Below are 22,202 nucleotides of genomic sequence, written 5' to 3' on the forward strand. Positions count from 1 at the left end.
TTTCATTGTAATCAAGTTAAAGCACAGATGTATATTCAGTTAAATGTACTTAAAGTGCCAAAAATATAAAAATCATTATGTAGAATGTTCGAATTCAGGATAATATATATTTCATGGCTGAAGCTAGGTAGAAATAATGTTAACTACCTAAAATACTGTTGGGCAGAGGTAGTATTAAGTACTCGGATCTTGTACTTGAGTAAAAGTAGAAGTACCAGAGTGTAGGAATACTCTGTTACAGTAAAAGTCCTGCATTCAAAATGTTCCTCAAGTAAAAGTAGAAAAGTATTCTCATCAAAATATAGTGAAAGTAGCGACAGTAAAAGTAGTCATTGTGCAGATTGGTCCATTTCAGAATAATAGATATGATATGTTTTATAATGATTGATCATGAAAGTGTTCTCAAAGCTGCTAAAGGTGCAGCTAGTTTGAAGGACTTTGTATACTGCAGGCAGGGTTGGGAGGGTTACTTTGTAAATGTAATCAGTTACTGATTTCTGAATACATGGCTCTGAAAGTAATCCGAATACAGTTACAACGTATTCAGATTACTTTTAGATAACTTTTGGATTACTTTCTTTTTCCATCACAGATGGGTATGTTTTGGTGTGCAGGAGACACAAAAAGCAAAAGGAAACTGAACTTGTTTTTACTGTTTTAATGGCTTATCAAGAGCACAACTGAAACATAACATCTGAAACGATGTAACAACATAATAAACTTTTTGGGGATGCAGCTTGGGATGTGAGGAGTGAGGGACACGGCTTAGAACGGGCATGTCGCCTTCTGTCCTGCCAGTGTTGGTAGGACATGAATTAAAATGAAAAAAAAACAAAAACATTCAATCTCAGGTTTTGGGAGTCAATTTCACTCTACTGCACAGTGGCGATTTTGCTGTAGCGTAACAGGAGCACCTGCTCAAAGTGTTCATCGGTCATGCGAGTGCTTTTTAAGATTAGACGTGGAGTCCTTTGATGCAGACAGTATATTGATGGTTGGAAGACACAAGGGCTCTTTCTAATTTCTCTAACTCCCCTCCTCGACTCCCCTCGTCGACTCCTATCCTCGAGACTTAGTCCCGCCCAAAGGAGATGCGAGCGGAGGAGCCGAGGAGGGGAGCCGAGGAGAGAGGAGGGAGAGCAGCAGGCGGTTAGAGAAATGAGAACTCCTCTCCTCTGAGCGGTCATTTTAAAGAGACGTCCATTAATGATGACAGGAGGCACAGCAGCACTCTGATGGACAGATGTGTTCATGACCCCCCCCTCTCCCGTCTCTGGTCGCTACAATGAGGAATTGAAATTACGGGCCAAAAGTTTTATTTACAAGTATTAAAAGTAAGCAGAGGACACCAAACCAACTGAGACCCGTCTGTCCGCCGCATCTACGCACTGTACAACACACACACCTACACACTGTACCACGCACACACCTACACACTGTACCACACACACACACCTACACACTGTACCACACACACACCTACACACTGTACCACGCACACACCTACACACTGTACCACACACACACACCTACACACTGTACCACACGCACCTACAGCTCCTAAAGCATATAATCAGGCTACAGCCGTTGTGTATTTTATTATGTGAAGCACTAAATGGTTTTAGAAAAATATTGACTCTTTGTTTGTAGATATCTACTAAACTAAAGCAAATAAAGAGAGTAGGCCAGTTATACTGAGTGATATATATTACACACACTGCTCTGCTTTCTGCACGGACCTCACAGCTGTTCTCACTGTAAACATCGCGTCACGATGAAAGCAGTTAATAAAATAATATCCAGGGGATGCATGCAGAGCTGTCATTGGCTGAGATAAGTCCGCCCGTGCGTCACGACTCTTTGAAACATCTCTGTTCCCGGGAATGCATCTACGAAGGAGCCGTGGAAGACCTTGGAGGACCCATCAGTGTATCCTCGGTTATAGCTCCTCCAGAGAGCCTCCTCGACGCTCAATCCTCGGTCCTCGAAGTGCATTTAGAGAAATTAGATGTCCTTCAACATGGCGCGCTGAAATTCATTTCCGGGTCACTACCGGAGGACCGAGGAGTCGAGGAGGGGGATTTGATGAAATGAGAAAGGGCCAAGGTACACTGGACCGTGATATTCTTCCCATGGTCGTGTTTAAATTCGAAGTGGTGTCGATATCGCCACGATTTAAACGCAGACTTGTTCCTCCATGTTTCGTTGTTATTGTTTCACTGAGCGGACCCGCACATTTTTTTCAAACCTCTTTGTGGTCCCTCTGCGGCGGTAATAGGTTTTGTGCGCTGCGATGATTCGGCTGTACCTTTAGTCATGAATATTAAATGTTGTGAGGAAATCTAATAAGTAATCCAAAATGTATTCACTTCAGGTTTACGGATGTAACTGTAATCAGATTACTCGTTTTTCAAAAAGTAACGCGAGCTGAATACAGTTACTTGATTTTTGTATTCAGATTACATAAAGCCGTTACATGTATTCCGTTACAACCCAACCCTGACTGCAGGGTAGCTTGTGAATTTACTCCAGGTGGAACTAAAGTCTGATTTAATACTTGATTATATTTCACATCATTCATCCACATCTGTAAAGTAACTAAAGGTATTAAATACATGTTGTGGAGTAAAAGTACACAATTTACCTCTGAACTGTAGTGGAGTATAAGTAGCATACAATGGAAATATAAAAGTACAAGTCTCTCAAAATTGTACTTAAGTAAGTACTTGAGTATATCTACTTAGTTACTTCCCACCTCTGCTGTTGGGTTCATGTATAATGCTGTTGTGTTACCCATCTTAATGTGCAACATAACTAGTAACTTAATCCTGAAAATAAATGTACTCAGTAGACATGTAACAACTTTAAACTTTACATTTATTCTGCTGCTAGCACATGCAGTTGGTGGTGTAGGATTACTGCTGATCAGAAGCAGTCCTCCCACTGTGTCCACTCCATAGTTTAAAACACATATATCATTTTAAATTCCAACGTTAACTTTTGCTGTACAGTATGTAATAATAATGTAAAGCAGGAAGGGGCATATTCAGGTCATATATAATACGCCAAATGTAAGCTAGTGTGAAAATGAGCCTGTGTCCACATAGCTCCTTGCACCACTGACAGACTGGCTTTGCCAGCTTGGATTTTATTATCTTTTTGGGCTACTTAATATGTATTTGACATTTGTTTTCAGCACCCACTGGAGGTTGTTTGTTCTCAAACAAAAGTAGAGTTTAACACAAGCAGCACATTGTCACATTATAGAATTTTCCTTGATAAATGACTTAAAGGTCTGGGGATTTAGTGTGGTCTTACACACTCACAAGTGACGGTCCAAATTGAAACAGCAGAGGCTGAAATCCTGACTTTTTATATGTAGTCTAGGTCAAACTCCTAAAACTCTGCCTCCTACGTCTCCCATAATGTCGTTCAGAGTGTTTACTAGCTATCTGTTGTTGCTGATCTCTCAGGATCTGCTGTCTTTTGAGCTGTTGGACATCAACATCGTGCAGGAGCTGGAGAGTGTCCCCAACAACACACCTGCTGGTAAGACCACTTCCTGTGTGTCCTCTGGTTGGTGTGTGTGTTCAAAGCTGATATTGATATTGTTTGAATCAACAATACAGACATATAATATTGTAGTGAAAAACCAACAATATCCTCTACTGAGGCGGATACAGTTGTGGTTTTTCAGTTTTTCCCTGAAGCTCTGATTGTGATTCTGAATGATTATAAATCAGTGCTACATGTCGGGGGCCTGGCTGATGAACAGACTTCAGTCTCTGATGTATTTTATCCGTTCAGACATGACCCCATGCATGTCCCCTCTGCCTCAAGATGGCCACCTGCAGGACAAAAGCAGTCCCTCTCTGGGTCTCATCCAGGAAGAGACTGAAGTCATCAATAGCATTATGGGTAAAGGAGTTTTCTATTCATATTTGCTCAAGGTTCTTGGTGGATCATTGAGGAAAGCATGCACAGCCTTAAATGCATGTGTGAACTGTTTCGCTCATACTTAATGCAAAGAAAAAGACAAATGTCCCCTGTCCAACATCTGCTCAGTGAAACAACTGACACCACAGAATGCTATATATGGTCAGCACTTCTCTTTGGAGTCCAGTACCCTCAATGTGGAGCTACCTATTATAGCAGGGGTGCCCACACTTTTTTGGCTGGTGAGCTACTTTTGAAATGACCAGCTCACCAAGGTCTACCAACCAAAAATAAAATCCCAAATTGCAAGGGTTGCTGAATAACACGTTTTATTTATACATGGGATAACTACAATAGGGCTGCAACAAACAACTATTTTGATAATCGATTAATCTATCGATTAATGAAACGATTAATCGACTATTCAGACTATTACTGTATGCCTTGCACAATTTCTCAAACGCTCTTATTTAGCCATCAACTTTTAGATTTAGCTTGAGGTTGTTTTAGGCATGTGGAAACTAACAATGAAGACAATAAAGATGAATACTTGATTAAAAAATACATATATTATTAACCTAACTAAACACATTGTGAACAAAACTAACATTGCTTTTTATTTAAATTAAATAAATAATATTTCACATCAAAAGAAACAACAATGTTTTAACAAATCGTATTAAATAATCTGATGACAGAACTGTAAACAGAATAGCTGAAACTTTAACAAAATAAAGAGTAACTCTGTTACCTCTAATCATTAACCCATGATTGTATCATTGAGTTAACTCCGTGTGTTGCTGCTAGCATACATAACACCTGACGTGGAAACGTTACTCATGGATGGGGGGGCTACAGAGCTACTAGAAAGACAGTCGAACCCGGTGCATTCCTCCGTTTGGATTTGGTGGACTTTTGCTAAATGTTTGGACAAATTGCAACGCCTTTACATACTAAACACTATTGGCAACGAGCATTGTCCACCTCAAGACGGGTAACATTTAACCACACCTTGGAGCGCTTCTCTCCGCCATCTCCTCCGTGTGTTGCTGCATGTAGCAGCCGTGTGTGTGTAAACTGCCCCGCCCCCTCGCACACAGACGGAAGAGAGAGATCTCGTCTCGATTGGAAAGATCGAAAATGCACCGACCATAGACGCATTTGTTTGTATTTTTGCATGTTAGAAACGAGTTGGAGACACTAAGACTGCAAGATAATGTTTTTGTAGCAATAATACATGACCTTTCTCAACTCGCTACTCCGAGGGAAGTCGCTGTCATATGCCTTGTGAACACTCCGATAATGCCTCTCCACGTTACCTTTCTTTGGCAGTGCGACGCTTGCTTTACAAATAAGGCAAATGACCTTTGAATGTGGTATGTGGCATTTAGCTTTTTGCTCGTTCCTGCACTCATTTTATTGTTTGTCTCTTGTTTGTCTCTTTAACTTAATTTGAGTTTTCCCGGCACTTGACTGATTTTGTATCGCTTTGCATTCTGGGTTAACAGACTGGAAAGCGATAGGTCGCTTTTTCTGTCAATCAAGTAAACTCCTGAATTAAGTGGCAGGGAGGCCAAGGGAGGAGGGATCAAAACCTGTTTTGTCTATTTTAACGGAGCTGGATTTTTTTTTTGTGAATGACTCGTGATCTACCAGCATTGCCCCCGCGGTCGACGTACTGGGCATCTCTGTATTATAGCAACAGCAATTGATAGAAAGCAGTTGTAGAAGAGATGTACTGAGGCATTTTAACCAATAAACATGATAGAGTTTAGTTATTGTCTTGATGCTTGTGGACTAGACTAAAGCTTTATATAGACCACAGTAATAGTGTGGTGCAGTGAAGGGCTCTCTGAACAAAAGCAATGGGATTTTTCAATTGGATTTTGGAATATTGCAGTGAATAAATTATTTGACAACAAACGTTTATGGTACTTACATGTTTTCAGGACCCCCCCTCCCTACACGCAGATCACGCAGACTGCATGGGGCCTCATCTTGCGGAGGGGGCCTCATCTTGAGGAGGGGGCCTCATCTTGCGGAGGGGGCCTCATCTTGAGGAGGGGGCCTCATCTTGTGGAGGGGGCCTCATCTTGCGGAGGTGGCCTCATCTTGCGGAGGGGGCCTCATCTGATGCGCAAATGCGGCGCACTTCAGCTTATGCACACATGCGGTGCAATGAAGCGCGCCACAGTTTCGCCGCTGCAAGGCTCCGGCTCTCGCAGTTCACGCGCATGCTCGACTACATGCTCCACTACGTGCTCCATATCGCCTAACTATTTGGCAGCATATGCAGAGTCGGGACGCAGGACCCGGTCCATGAGCCGCTGGAAGTTGGCAGGGGCCCCGAACAACCCGAAAGGAAGTGTGACAAATTGGTACAAACCATACGGAGTGGAGAAAGCCGTTTTTTCCGTGGACTCTTGTCATAGGGGAATCTGCCAATAGCCCTTGGTTAAATCCAGTGTTGCGTAAAAGCGAGCAGTGCCTAGCTGATCCAGGAGTTCGTCGACCCGGGGCATTGGGTAGGCATCGAATTTGGACACCTCGTTCACCCTGCGGTAGTCCACACAGAACTGGATTGACCCGTCGGACTTGCGTACCAGCACGACGGGTTAGCACCATTCACTGGTGGACTCTTCTGTCACTCCCATTTCTAGCATGGCCTGAAGCTCCCTCTGAACAATTTTCTTTTTGTGTTCTGGCAACCGATAGGGCCGTGAAAGAATGGACATTTCTATGTGGTGGTGGATTAGAGAGTTGCGCCCTGCCAATGGGGAGAACACATCTGCAAACTGCCTTTGCAACGAGGCAACGTCTGCTCTCTGACCCGGTGAGAGATGGTCGTCACAACAGACCGCCCACAACTCATCTCACTCGATCACTGTGGTGGCCAGAGAAACAGACGCCACCTCGCTCCATGCTTTGAGGAGGTTAAGGTGGTAAATCTGTGTTGCTCCCCCCCTGTCAGGACGCACCACCTCATAATATACAGTACGTCCCCCACTCGCAGTGTGACCACGAAGGGTCCTTGCCACTTGGCGAGTAATTTAGAGCTAGAGGATGGGAGTAATACAAGCACTTTATCTCCCAATGAAAATTGTCTTAGTCTCGACCCTCTGTTGTACAGGCGCTGCTGACGCTCCTGAGCCTGGAGCAAATTCTCATGTGATATCAGCCCGCAGGTCCATCACATATTGAATTTAATTTGTACTGGTCTTCAGACACTCCTCCCAGTTTTCCTTAATTAGGTCCAATACACCCCGTTGCTTCCGGACAAATAATAGCTCTAAGGGAAAAAATCCCGTGGGGGACTGGGGCACCTCCCACACTGCAAACAACAGAGGGTCTAACCATTTCCCCCCAATTACGACTAACTTCGTGAAGCAACTTACGAACCATGTTATTTAGTGTTTTGTTAAACTTCTCCACCAGGCCATCGGTCTGAGGATGGTAAACACTAGTCCGGATTGAGTGGACGCCAAAAAGTTTGTACAGCTTGCGTAGTGTGCGTGACGTAAATGACGTGCCCTGGTCAGTCAGGATCTCTTTCGGGATCCCGACTCGGGAGATTATATGAAACAGATGAAACTATTTCCTGAGACAGCTTGGTGTCAAACGGTCCTCCTCTCAGGACCCAGCCTACTGCAAGAGAGACCAGAATCAGGATCAGCATGCTTTAGAGAACCTCATTACCTGATTCTGATCAGCTGTCTTGTCTCCGGCTGAGCCACTCCCATCAATCCAGCATCCGGCGCTCTAACCACAACCCGCTGCCACAATGTCGTAGAACAAAACGTGAAGATCTTGTTAGCTTGTATTAACAAGAATCTAACCAAAAAACTCTTGATTTTGAGACTAAGGGACCGGAAATGCTAGCTCTTTTTCGGGTTCAGGACTCCATTGTAACACTTCATTTAATGGAACGACAGAAACAAACTGATGAAATGAAATCATCGAGGGCATCCTATCACCGCAGAAGAAATGCTTTTTTCAAATAGAAGCTGATTTGAAGACATAACATTTGTCCAACTTCCTGTTACTCAGATGTCCCTCATGGGGCGGGATCCGGAGCAGAGGGGGGAGGAGTCCCGGCTCAGGAGGAAGGGGAGGATGACATCAGCGGGACTCAGTTTGTTTGTGAGACTGTGATTCGCTCAATGACCCTGGAGGAGGCCCCCGACCACGCCCCTCTGAGAGGGCCCCGCCAGGGGACTGGTAAAGGTCAGTCAGCAGGGGCTGCTCTGCTGAAGCTGCAGACTAAATTATGTTGCTTTTAATCTGTTCTCAGATTAATTTCCAGTTTTTGATTGCTGCTTTTTTTTATCAAAGTAAGGGCAGCAGAAATACGGTCAATAGATCAACCCCTATTTTTCCTTTATTGACTTAGTTTTTTCAAAATACAATCTCATGTTTATACATTTTAAATAGATATATAATATATGTTTCTAAAAAGGTTGTGTAACCAGCCTCCATTGATGCTGCTCCAGTGAACACATGCTATCCATATAAAGGTTATATATATTTTGTTGCTATTTAAGCAACCTACCACTAAAGTAAAAAACAAGCCACCATTAGTTTAATAGGGATATTGAAGCAATCTATAATGTTTGGTAATGCATTTGATCGTTTTTAGCTAACAGCGGCGATCGGCAGACGCCATGTGCAATGCGAAATAAAACTTCAGGGTCGAAACAGTATGTAAGTGTTCACAGAGCATGACAAGGCAGTGTAGGGGAGTATCTGCAGTGAGACACAACACAGGCTTTGAAAAAAAATGAAATATCCCCCTATTTACTATGCAGAATGTGTAGATTTTACGCTACGTCCTGAATGCATAAACCACACCATTGTAGGGTCGTGCTCATGTCATTGGCTAAAAATGAAGGAGACATCTGATTGACTACAAACCGTTTCCTGTTGAAAAGAACGCATTTGTCAATCTGATGGCGTCGTCTCAAAAATCAACAACTGCAGAGAGATTAATGCACAAAAAGAATTTTTTATATAAAGGTAATTACATTTAAATATGTTTTAGATGGAAACATTAAACACTTTTAAATACATATATTTGTGGATTAATATTACGTTTATTTAAAAAAAAAAAAAGAATGTATGAATCAGAAATATATTTGTGAAACGTATTTTTATGTATGTGGATTTGTGTATAAATTGACATCTTTTAAATATATATAAATTACGTTTGTGAATCCTTCTGTGTGGATTCATTAATCTTGAGACTAATCTAATATTTTCCCGCCTGCAGCTCTCTGTGTTTGCATGTAAATAAAGAGTATCACAATTCAGTGTCTAACAGTGGACTTCCTGTTTGCCCCCAGTGCTGCGTCCTGCTGCTCAGGGAGGCTCCTCTTCCTCTTCCTCCTCCTATGTGAAGAGTAAAACAGTGAGGACAGAGGAGAGCGCAGGCAGCAGCCCCAGCACCTCTAACCCCCCACTGTTGGGCTCCTCCACGCGGAAGGCTTCCCTCCCTCCCCCTATCAAAGCCTCGCTGCCTGCTCCCCTGGTTGTGGCCCCGGCTCCAGGACCCAGCTCAGCACCGACCCCACTCCTTGCTCCGCCCGGGGCCTCCACCCTGCACACAGCCACAGGTGACGCTCTAAAACACATTTTGATTGGACCCTTTTTTATGTTGAATGAGAAGCGTTTGCTAAACATGTGTAATCTAGAAAAACACCGCTTTGGCTTCAAGTTTTAATCCTTAAAGATCCGCTCTACTCAAAAATGTGTTTTCATTATGTTTATGTCCATCCTTTAGATAATATTGTATATTAGTTTTAGTGTCTTCTGTGTTTTGACTGCTGACATCAATCCTTGAGATCACGTATTCTTTCTAAAAGCCACACAAATGATTGCAGACTGAAAGTAGCGTTAATAATGTTATCAGGTTATTTAACCTTTTTGTCATTAATATTGCTGACTGAATGTTTCCATAGTGTGCTTCAGCTCTTTGCTGCTGCTTCTTAGTAGTTCTCAGTGAATTGTAAACCACTTTAGAAGGGCGGCCCCATCTCAGTAAATGGACTGGTCATTGTGCTCTTAGAAGACTCAGATGTCCTTGGTCTGTTGGTCACCTTTCAGGCTTTTTTTATGAGGACTTTTTTTCAAAGACTTGAGCACTTGTCTGTAAACACACTTTAAAGTTATGCTCCAGAGATTCTGAGAGACAACATTAACTGATTAACAGCATTGTAACATATAAAGCAACTATCAACCTCTGAACAAGAGATATTAAAAAAACTCTAGAAAAGACTTGACTAAAATGTATTAATTAATTTGTGCATTCACACTTCTTTCCCATTATATGTATTGATAAGTTAATCAAAAAATTAATGTGCATCTCTATGGGATTAGTTTTGTGTCATAAAGATAAAGCAGCACTTTCTTAGAATCAAGCAAAACTAAGAGTTTAACAGAAAAAAAGTCAAACAAAATAAAATTAATAAAAAAAATAAAACTATAAGTTGCAAACAAATCATTTGTGTAATCATGTAAACTATAAGTATTTTTTCTTTTTTTTAACACATCTTTTTGTTTGCAGTTCTCTTTGCTTCTTTCTCAATAATCAGACCTGAAAGTCTCTCTGCAGCTCTTCTCGTTTGCGTTCCTTCATTTTTTGTTTTTGATTGTGACACAAGCATCCCAGGTGGGCGGGACTTTCAAGGGGGCGTCCCCATTGGCTACTCAGTTTTTGAGTGACAGCCCACTACACCACAGATCATTCTCAGACTTATGCAGCAAACTCCGGAGTCCACTCGGCCACGTTAGTGTCGGTGTCTCCTGGGGAGCTTTCATGAACATATTGGACTTCTCTTATGGATTGCTGTGCATTATACTTGTGTTGTGTAGTTTATACTTTATTCCAACTTTAAATATTGTAATACCTGAACACCAGAAGTGGGGACTTGAGTCACATGACTTGACTCGAGTCGCATATTTTTTGACTCGAGACTTGCTTGACTAACATTGATAAAAGACTTGACTTGTCTTTGGCTTAGTATTCCAGCCCAGTCTCACGGCATTTCGTGTTTTAGTCAAAAAAAATAATTTAATCTGTTGATTCGTGTTCACCAACACGATTTTCGCATTTTTTTCGTCTCACACAGCACGATTTTAAAAGCAATGCATTTCTATTGGTAGCATGTTTCGTGTGCACCACGTTTTTTTGTCCGGTCGGGTCTTGGAATACCAGAAGCTGTGTGGTTCATAAAAGCATATTCTTACTCAATATCTTACCCTAAGCCTAACCCTATCCCTTTTATTTTAAATGGTATAATGTCTGAGTTTTTTTGCCGTCCGCGAGGAAAATAAATGGGGCCTTGAGTCACATGACTTGACTCGAGTCTCGAGGCTCAGAGCCTCAGAATACTGAAATCTGTATTTTTTGTCATATTTTTTTCCTTCTAATTTGTTATTATTTGGTGCAAACATTTAGTTACAAATAGAAATGCATTGCTTCTAAGATCGTTCTGTGTCAGAATACTGAAATCTTTATTTTCTTTCCTCTGTTTTTCCTTCCAATTTGTTATCATTTACATTGCTTTTAAAATCGTGCTGTGCAACACGAAAAAAAGGGGAAAATCGTGTTGGTGAACACGAATCAATAGATAAAAAATCGTGTTAGTGAACACGAAATGCCGTGAGACTGTGTTGGGTATTCATGAGTTGAGACTTGACTTAAGCTTGAGATAGATGACTTGAAAGGACTTGACTGTTTAAAATTTAATATTTGCGTTTGTTTTTGTAGTGAGAAATTACGTTTAGTTTTTTCGAAAAACGTGATTATAGCGCCATGCGAGCAAACCTGGCAACCCACTAGAAGGCAGGAGTCTCAGTTAACATGGCAGCGGCTAGCTTTACTCCAAAAATTGTGAAGATGGGTTCAAGGATTTTTTTGTCGATGACGGTAATAAGAACAGAACAGCGGTATGCAGGGTCTGCACCATAAAGATCAGTGACACGACTACCAGAACATCCAACTTCATTTGTCACTACAAAAAACCCCACAGAGAAAGGTGCGTGCATGTGTTGTGTTAGCTAGAAAGCTAACGTTAAGTTTAAGCTACGTTAGACTTGGTTTCAAATCAATTAAGCATTGCAAAGAGAAGACAAAATGGTAAATGAACACTAGAACCGCCAAGGGATTCATTTAGACTAACCCTGATTCTGACGGGCTGTCAGGAGAGGGAGAGAGAGAGGAAAATAGATGCCCCGTTTATTTCCCCTGTGTTATTATCAGAAGTTACTGTAAACGTTTGAATAATGTAGTTCATCTATTTTTAGTAGTTTGTTTAAATGTTTTAATTATGTTGTTTTTGTTTGTAGAAGTGCATCATTCTTTGATTTATTGTAAAAATGAATCTGAGCTTTTTGATCTGTTATGATGATAAACTGAAGCAATTTCTAAATTAACCCAATTAAGTTAGTTTGAAATCTTCCTGCTTAGTTTATAAGGAAATTATGAAGAGGAACAAATTAAATGATTTGAAAATGATATCTACAGATGTAGCGTTTCATTTCAGACGCCTACCCGTGCGTGTCCCTGATCTGCACGGGGTGGGCCCCTGCTTAAAAGGAAAACCCCTCCACAGGACTTGATACGCCCCCTTGATAAATAAATGTAATTTTAATGAAACCAGCTGCAATGGATCATGGATGAAAGCTGCCACACTGGAACTCATGTGAAATAAACAGCTGATAGATCTACAGGTGTCTGATATAGCGGATATTTGTTAAGATCCATATGTCATGGATAGGATCATATTCTGTGCTAAATAAGAGACATGTAATCATTTACAAAACATCACCATGTTTTTATTTAACAAAATAATGTTGTTTAATTCACGTAGGTGTAAGTACAAAACCATTGCTATGTTTTTTCATCAGGAAATGCAGCCCGGCTCAAACAAACGATTTTCAATCATCATCCTCACGATCATTTAATGTATCATATGTTTGCAAATTGAAATGAATGCACTAATATATGTAGTTTAATCCACGTGAGTTTACAACAACAAAAATAATCGCTTTGTTTTTATATCACATCCGACCGGAGGAAAATGCAGCACGGCTCTCACTACCGATAATCCTAATCCCACGGGCAAACAATAATATTTACAGTGTTAATAGTTTACTGTATTATTAGTGTCTAATATTACTGCTATAACAATCACACATTGAGTTGTTAAAATCAGACCGTTTTTTTTTTTTAAACAGTCTGAATGAAACGGCAGCTCTCAGGTAATCAGGTGTGTGTTTACCAGTGTTGGGACTAACGTGTTACAAACTAACGCACACAACTACCTTTTGCGGTAACTAATAACGTTACTAGTTAACTATTCCCATTCAGTAACGCCGTTATAGTTACTGTGATTTAAATGGGTGCGTTACTGCGTTACATTATGTGATCCAACTGAACCGAATCTCCCTGCGGATGTAATTTACAGGCGAATACAGCGATGTCCTCTCACAGTACCATGGAAAAGTGAAAGTGACCAGAGAGGAGTGATGATTGGTTAACGCGGGGTAACATTTCAGGGTAAGCCAATCAGAGACAGAGTTGGGCGGGTCTTGCCTTATGGGGAAAATACACAGACACACAAACACTTGCTAAGGCTAACACACACACGGCAACGCCCACCACCAGCACACATATGGCAGATGCAAGTTCATTTCATTTCATTTCAAACCTTTATTTAGACAGATTAGTCCCTTGAGATCATCGATCTCATTTACAAGGGAGACCTGCATCATTTAGTTCCACATGAAACATAAAAACAACATACAAACAACAGAGGATATCATATTTACATATTCAACATTTACAAATACCCAGAGTGTCAGAAAGCATTTCATTTAGACATGCCTTAAATACATTCAAAGAAATAAAAATGCTCAATTTCAATTTTGCCTGTAGACTGTTCCAAGCAAGTGGAGCTGCGCACATAAAAGCTGTCTTACCTAAGACAGTCCTTACTCTTGGCACATCTAACAAGACTATATCCTGTGATCGCAGACAATAGCTGCTTGCAACTTTCTGCTTTATCAATGAACAGATATAATACGGGAGTTTGCCCAACATAGTATCAGCGAGAGCAGCAGCGCATTTACAACTTGGAGATATAACCACTATTTTCAATTTGTGGGGATAAAGGACGCACAAAATATTACGGTCAAATGTAAACTGTGTGCAGGACAGAAAGCATTGTCCACATCGAATAACAGCAATGCCGATCTCCTGAAGTCGCCAAAGACCCCACCGTCTAAACCACCGGCAGTGACCCAGATGGAGCAACACCATCTAAACAGCCAAAAAACGATTTTTTTAAATCGCCACATGTCACCCAGAGTCAACTAAACAGATTGATTGCTGAAAATAGTTTGTTTGTCTTCAGTGTCAGTCTGACCGTTTATTATTTATCTAATTGTTACTGCCAAAAGAGTGTAGTTCTTGTTTAATTGTTACACTGCCAAAATAGTGTAGTTGTTGTTAATGTGTACACTGTGGTTATTGACATTATTCACCCACGGATCTATGGGTTGGGGTATTGTTCTGCACGGACTTTTTAGTGAACCGGATTTCCTGTTTCTGCCGGTCTTCGCTTCCCGGGCATGAAGTTGTTTACAATGGTTTTCAGATGCTAAATAAAAGTCTAGCTTGTACCTTTGATACCCCGCCTCAGACTCCCATCTCTCGGCAGCACAACACTGCCAAAAGAGTGTAGTTGTTTTTATTTCATATTGCACTACTTATAACTTGATTGTTGAGGCCACAATACAGATTCCTGCTTTATTGTTATTGCACAGATTAGAGGTACTGAGACAACGAAATGCAGTTTAGCTTCTAACGGTGCAACAAGCAGTAAAGTGAAAAGTAATGTACACAATCTACAGAATAAAATATAGAATTAATTGAATGATGAATAAACAGTGAGGGGTATGAATACACTAGATATACACAGCAGCCTGTGAGCAGTATTAACAGTGTGTATGAATATGCTAAGATATATAAAGTATGAAAACGCTAAGCAGTGCAAGTATAGCATACATGCCAACCTTTCCAAATCCAAAAGAGGTAGGTTTGCACGTGGCAAATGTGCACGCCCAAATGAGGTAATCAGAAGAAATGGAACCCCAGTAATCACATGTATAAACCATGTATTTAAAATATATTGCATAATTTTATGCATTTTTCAGAAAAAGTGGTAGTTTGGTAAACAGTGACATCAACGACATGTCTGGTCTGTAAAATGCCCGAAAAGTAAAAGAATGGGAGATAAATATCCCAAAGTCTCCACATTTTATTATATTTTTAATGTGTTTCTGGTCCTCTTTCAGTTGAGACAGTGTAGATCAGGGGTCACCAAACTTTTTTCTCTGGGGGCCACATTATTGTTCCTGACTGTGATGGGGGGCCGGGGCCGAGTCAGCTCATTGTGTAGAAGAGATTAGTAGCCCGGCACAGCCATCCCCACTACTACTTCCACACTACTATATCAACACTTGATTCCTGTCACATATTTGTTTACCATCTTTACTAGTGGTTTACAAAAGTAGCAATTGAGTCTTCACACTTTGCTTTAATTTGAAATACCACAGATATTCCATTTATTTGTTTTCTAATAAAAATAACATCAAAGCTGTCAAGGTAAGAAACATCTGCCTAGTTGAGGTGATTGACACTGGCAAAGGTGAGTTCAAAATTATAAATTATAGGTAGGCCTGATGATGATGATGATGATGATGATAATAATAATAATAATAATAATAATAATAATAATAATAATAATAATTGTGTGCAGCACTTAATAAAGGTCAAATAAATAGGACTATAAAATAAATAAATAAATAAAAAACATCAAAATTATAATAACATGAGTAGGCTAATAGAACTAGCCAACTCTTATGCCTATCCAGGTGAGCATGTTCAGTTAACATTTGTTTTAGGTCAAGGTGAAAAGGACATGAGCAGTGTAGGCTCAAAACTAAAGCACAACAATAATACAGAATAATGGCAATCAAAATCAGTAGCCTATAGGTAGGTGAGCTGGATTTGTACTTGTTGATGAATTGTGCTGTCTTTGGGATGGGGTCAGCAACAGCAATCTCCTCTCCTCACTTCAGAGTGCCTTCTGGAGCCCTTGCATGGAGGGATGACGGATTGAACACAAAAAGCGCCATTTTCAGTAAATGGCAAGACATGCTGCTGTCTGCTTTTCTCTGTGACATAATTTTACAACATATGTAGCAAATTAAAAAGAGCCTTCACATTTCATATTTATAGCAATTAAAATCAGTAATTGTTAAAATCAGTGTGCTTACCGTATCAGTGTGAACTGTGTGTTTGCTTCTGGCTGATGAGAAGTTCAATGTCTGGTTGCAGTCTAGTGGTAGCCAGTCTCAAGGTCTGATGCAAGTGTTTATCTGTGAGTCTGTTCCTTGTTGTATTCTTGGTTTGCTTCATGCGGGAAAAGGTTTGCTCACAGATGTAGATGCTGCCAAAAACTGTGGACATCTTCATTGCATGCTGTTTGATGTTTGGGTAGGTTTCCTCTGGGAGCGAAGCATAGAACTCAATGAGACTGTCAGGCTTGAACGCATCTTTAAGGATATCACAATTCTGCAACTCGGCTAGTTCAAACTGAAGAGAGGGATGGGCATCATTTATGTCGGCAACAAAGGGGTTCTGGAACAAACGTATTGCTTTACCGTTGACATGAAGCTAACGGAACCGCACACTGAACTGCCCCTGCAGCATTTCCAGTGCATCCTTGCACTTTTCGACTGGGAACGGGACAGGTGGTTTCTCAGCGCAGTAGCTCTGGGTGGCAGGGAGATGCGTAAAGTCCAGCTTTTCGACCTGTCTCACAAGCAGCACTATTTTGACCTTGAACGCTTTGATGTGGGAATACAGGTCACTGATTAGCTTCCCTTTGCCTTGGAGCTGAACGTTAAGGTGGTTCAACATTTCAGTCACATCTGTTAAGAATGCGAGGTCCCATTTCCATTCTGGCTTGGTCAGCTCTCGTACCGTTTCACCTTTAGACTGCAGGAAGGTGTTGATTTCGGGTAGCAGGTCGTAGAAACGGCGCAACACTTTGCCTCGGCTTAACCACCGGATTTTCTTTGTAGTACAGCACATCCTCGTAGGCAGACTCAAGCTCGGAAAGGAAGGCCTGGAACTGTCTGTGTTTCAGACCATTTTTTCGGATGTAGTTGACACAGTGCACAACCACCTTCATGACAGACGCCCACTTCAAAACTTTGCAGCATAGGGCTTGCTGGTGAATCAGACAGTGGACTTGTAGTGGGGGGGTGAGACCTCGTTCCTCGAATTCGCTGTTCAAGCGCCCTACTAGCCCCCTTGTCGTGCCAACCATACTAGTTGCGCCATCCGTAGTGATGCTGGCAAATTTACACCAGTCTAGACCCAACTCTTCCATTGTTTTGCACACTTGGACAAAAATATCCTCTCCTGTTGTAGTTCCTTTGAGGCTTTTTAGTGCTGCCAGCTCCTCAGACACTTCAAAGCTTTCGCTAATCCCACGAATAAAAATGAGCAGTTGTGCTGTGTCCTGCACATCACTGCTCTCATCCATGGCCAAAGCAAAAAACTTGAATTGTGACGCTTTCTCGTTCAGCTGCTCATAAACGTTGTCCCCCAATTCTTCTACTCGCCTGGTCATAGTAGTCGCGGAGAGACTCACACCGTTGACTGCCTCTCTCTTGTCGGGACACACCTCCTCGGCCACAGCAAGGATGCATTGTTTAACAAAGTCCCCATCAGTGAAGGGCTTCCCATGGGTAGCTAGTATGTGAGCTACCTTGAAGCTAGCTCGAACAGCAGCCTGGTTTACCTGGGTTTGGTGAATGAATGTTTGTTGTTGTGCTGCCAGTCCGCCTTTCATTCTGCCAATTCTGTCTGCTCTTGCTTGCCCTCGCAAGCTAGCAAAGTCACTGTGGCGGGTTTCGTGGTGACGACGAAGATTATATTCCTTGAAAACCGCCACACTCTCTTTACAGATAATGCAAACGGCACGGTCCTTATACTGAACAAAAAAATAGTCGTTGGTCCACTGTTCTTTGAAAATTCTGCACTCTCTATCAACTTTTCGTTTAACGTTAACGTTAGCCATTTTTGCTTTCCTGAACACTGACAGTTCTCTACGCGTGCGTTGTCTGTCACTCACTTGATCTCCATCATGTCGGGTGACGACAATTCGGCAAATATAGTGCATTTTATTTTATAACTAAATATCATTTTTTTAACTGAAACAAAATCAACAAAATACCAAACGCAGACATGTTATTATTTTCCAAAAATCAATTTGAAAAAAATAAGCCATGACGACTTTTGGGGATTTGCCTCATAGGGCCGGTTCAAGTAGTGGGGGTTAGAGGGGGTGGGGGCCGGTCAAAGGGGGGTGACGGGCCGGATCCAGCCCCCGGGCCGTAGTTTGGTGTAGATGAAGGATGTGTCAGGATGTAGAACTCTTGTGTGAACATTGGATAAAGCCAGGTTCGTATTGTTGTTTCATGTTGTTGACATATTAGCGTTAAAGGTTTGCACAGAGCGAAATATCTTTGTGTTGCGCCATAAATCAGAAAATACTGCATTAAAAAAGTCATTTCCTGCATTTCTCTACTGATAAAGTGTGATATAAATAATGTACAGGCTTTCAGATTGCTGTAGTTCACTAAACACATTAACGACATGTTTGGTGTTGAAAATGTCAGAAAAAGTGAAAGAATAGGAGATAAATATCCCCAAATCTCAAAATTGCATTATATTTTGTGTGTGTTTGTGGTCCTCTTTCAGTTGAGACACTGTAGGATGCTTCCGGAAAAGGCCAAACACTGGATGTCTTTCAGTCGCCAACATGTGTTTTCGAGACACTGATATTAACGGGGAAATCCTGCAGGACTCAAAATGCCTCGTCGGGGGTAATGCTGCCTTTCCCGCAGCGTTACCCCCGGTCTGCACGTTGTTTCTCTTTCAGAAACACAGAGGACTACTGTTTGTATGATGCGATCACGCTGCAAACGATGTCCACCAAAAGTCGAGTCCAGTGTCTATGGAGTGTCATTTTTATTTGTTATAGTTTGGGAAGATTGAAAATCGGTAGGGAAAGCCAGCTAAGTCGGTAGGCGGTAGAAACATGTTAAAAGCGGTAGACTACCGCCCAAATCGGTAGGGTTGGCATGTAGTATACTATAAAATATATGGATATTAATTTCATGATAAACATTGTGGAACAATGATGAAAAATGTGAATGGAAGTGGCGACGTAAAACTGACAAAAAACAACAACAAACTTTTGCCGAGCCAATGGAGAGTTTCATCAGCAGCGGGTACAAACCACCAATGAGCGCTCAGCTCGAGATACCAGCGAGTCAAGAGAGTGAATTATATCTGCATTTTCTCTTTTGAGAAGCCCCCACCCCCCATGTTTCAAACTCTTTGTTTAAAGCTAATTGGCCATCGGAATGTGTGGAGTAAGTCTCCCAAGGGGGATGCTCACATTCCATAGCTCCCACCCCCCTCCCTCCTGTGATCTCCCAACCCCCAGTCTGTAGGTTTGTGTTCGCTGCAGCATGTCTGTTAGGCCCCGCCCCCCGCACACAGAGAGACACAGGGAGATCGCTCTTCTGGAGTGAAGAGAGCGGAAATAATGATATTGCAAGTTAGAAATGTAAGATGCATTTTGACAGACAAGATGGCCAGTCCGCCACTGCACCCAGCCCAGCCCACGTAAACTGTAAACGGGGGGAGCCTCGCTGCTGGGGGAACGGTGGACCTAGTGTCCCGACCGGAGTGGGAATAATAATAATAATAATCCATGCATTTTATCCATTAATTTCTCCAACATTGTGGTAAAAAAAAACACACGTTTAATCTATTTTGGTGTAGTACACCTACAAAAAGCATTTGTTTGTTTTCTGATCAGGAAATGCAGACCGGCTCAAACAAACGTTTTTTAAATCATCTTCCTCACGATCATTTAATGTATCATATGTTCGCCGAAATTGATGAAAGCACTAATAAATGTAGTTTCATCCACTTGAGTTTACAACTACAAAAATAATCGATTTGTTTTTATATCACATCCGATGGGAGGAAATTCAGCAGCTCTCACTACCGATTTTTAATCCTAATTTAATCATCATCTTCACCACGATCATTTATGTTTATGTTCCCCGAATTGACATGAAAGCACTGACAAATATGAATATACTGTAGTCAACTTCATTAAAACGTTATTAACGTACCTAAACTCAGTAATTCACCATCATTCTACGCATGACAAGAAACTTTGTCCGTGTTTGGCTCTCTCGCCGCACAGTGAAGCGTTCCCGCATTGACGTCACTTCCGGCTTCCCCCAAAACTTCAAAATGAGTCGAAGGAATTTCCCCGCAATGTTCGAAATTATTGATATTTATCGGAACGGTATCGCACCTTCTTTTTTAAACTGACGGTTCGGGATGACTAGTAGCCCAATATTTCATTGCACAACAGTTGTTGGGATGCTGTCACAGGCTCTTTAAACTGTCACACTTTCTGTTGTTTCTATCGCGCATTGCCGGTATGAAAGAGTCTGTGCCGGAAATATCAAACATTTAATAAAAGTGAAAAACAATGAACAAGACTTCACGTGTTAATAATAATTAATTATATTTATTCCGTTTGGATGTAGTATTTTTGACTTTGTTTAGAGCAGCAGTGATCTTCAGCAGAGAGCTAAGCGCTGTCAGACCGGACCTACAGATGTAGCACTTAATTTCAGACAGTTTGAAACGCGAGGGCCGTGATTGGTACGTGATCTGCTCTCGCTCAAGGGAAAACCTCCAGCTTGACTTGAGACCGCCCCCGTGATAAATAAATGTAATTATAATGAAGCCAGCTGCAATGGATCATTGATCCACCAGGGGGTGCAGTGGGGTTCCACACTGGAGCTCATGTGAAATAAAGTCAGATACTGTACAGTACGCTGGATGTACAGCGGAACTTAATGTTGTTTAGTCTAAAAAAACGAACGGGAGGAAATGCAGCCCGGCTCTCGATTTTTAATCCTAATTTAATCATCATCTTCACCACGATCATTTATGTTTGTGTTCGCCGAATTGACATGAAATCACTGACACATATGAATATACTGTATTCAACTTCATTAAAACGTTATTAACGTGCCTAAACTCAGTAATTATAAGATCATGTTCTGATAATGATGACGCAATAGCCTCAATAGCAATAGCCACGCCTCTCCCCACCTCTGCTGCTCACCCCCGCGTCAAAGTAAACTGCACACTGAATTCAGATTATTTATCTTTCTCTCGATATGGATATAAACGCGAGTGAAGTCTAATCTGACATGACGGAGACACGCAGCTCTGCTCACCTGCAGCTCCTCCCGCTGTGATGCAGCGGGGAACGGAGAAACACTTCAGTCAGATCATCGCCCTTAGCTATTTTAATTACCTCTCGAACTACCTAAACTAGTTATAAAATATGTTTATTTTTACTGTCGGCCAGGTCACTCATTACTGGATCAGCTGCTGCATGAGACAGACACTGACACTGTCCGAAGAGAGGGAGGAAAAAGAGAGGCTCCGTGTATTTTATTATTATATAGAGTCGTTATTCATTTGTTTTAAAGCTCAATAAATAACAAAGAAGACCTTTGACCGGCACTTTTTATAATTTTGTCCGGAAGATTTAAACTTTAATACACGTTGACCTGTGCCCCATGGATGTATAATAAGAACTGGATACAGCGTGGGAGGCGGGGCCTCAATCATTCCTATCAGAGTTGCTTGGCGCATGATGATAAAATGGCCCAACCTTTGAGAGAGCGAAACGTCACAGATTACCCAGCATGCCTGAGAAGTACCCGTATGTGCGCATGCGCAACTTTAACCAAAATGCAAAGAATTATTGGACTGTATATATATATATATATATATATATATATATATACAGTGCAATAAGCTTCTTAGAGCAATAAGTAGCTACAGGGACGTTAATCTAACGTCGGTAATATTAACTTTATTTAATACAACATTTACGGTACAAGATTTAATCAAACAGCCCATGTAGTATAATATTTTACAAATGAGGAATTACAGCAAACATGTACAATATATCCATTATTACAGCTCCGTGGGATGGCAGTGAGACGATATGGGTCCGTTGTTATTGTGCATCCATGGGTAAAGATAAACGCATGTAGTGCTGAACCTGCTGAACACG

The 22,202-nt window shown here is 41.4% G+C and overlaps 1 protein-coding gene across 1 annotated transcript in view; it reads left to right on the top strand.

The window, feature by feature from the left end:
- The window catches only part of LOC307026859 (next to BRCA1 gene 1 protein-like), a 131,648-nt gene that overhangs the window by 33,033 nt on the left and 76,413 nt on the right, over positions 1 to 22,202 (top strand). The window contains exons 13-16 of the mRNA XM_079694996.1: positions 3,474 to 3,549; positions 3,808 to 3,918; positions 7,984 to 8,160; positions 9,276 to 9,545. Of these exons, the coding sequence (XP_079551122.1) occupies positions 3,474 to 3,549; positions 3,808 to 3,918; positions 7,984 to 8,160; positions 9,276 to 9,545 (634 nt within the window). The remainder of the gene's footprint in view (positions 1 to 3,473; positions 3,550 to 3,807; positions 3,919 to 7,983; positions 8,161 to 9,275; positions 9,546 to 22,202) is intronic.

Source organism: Notothenia rossii, assembly GCF_949606895.1.
Source record: "Notothenia rossii genome assembly, contig: scaffold_114, whole genome shotgun sequence".
In the NCBI taxonomy this organism is placed as follows: Eukaryota; Metazoa; Chordata; class Actinopteri; order Perciformes; family Nototheniidae; genus Notothenia; species Notothenia rossii.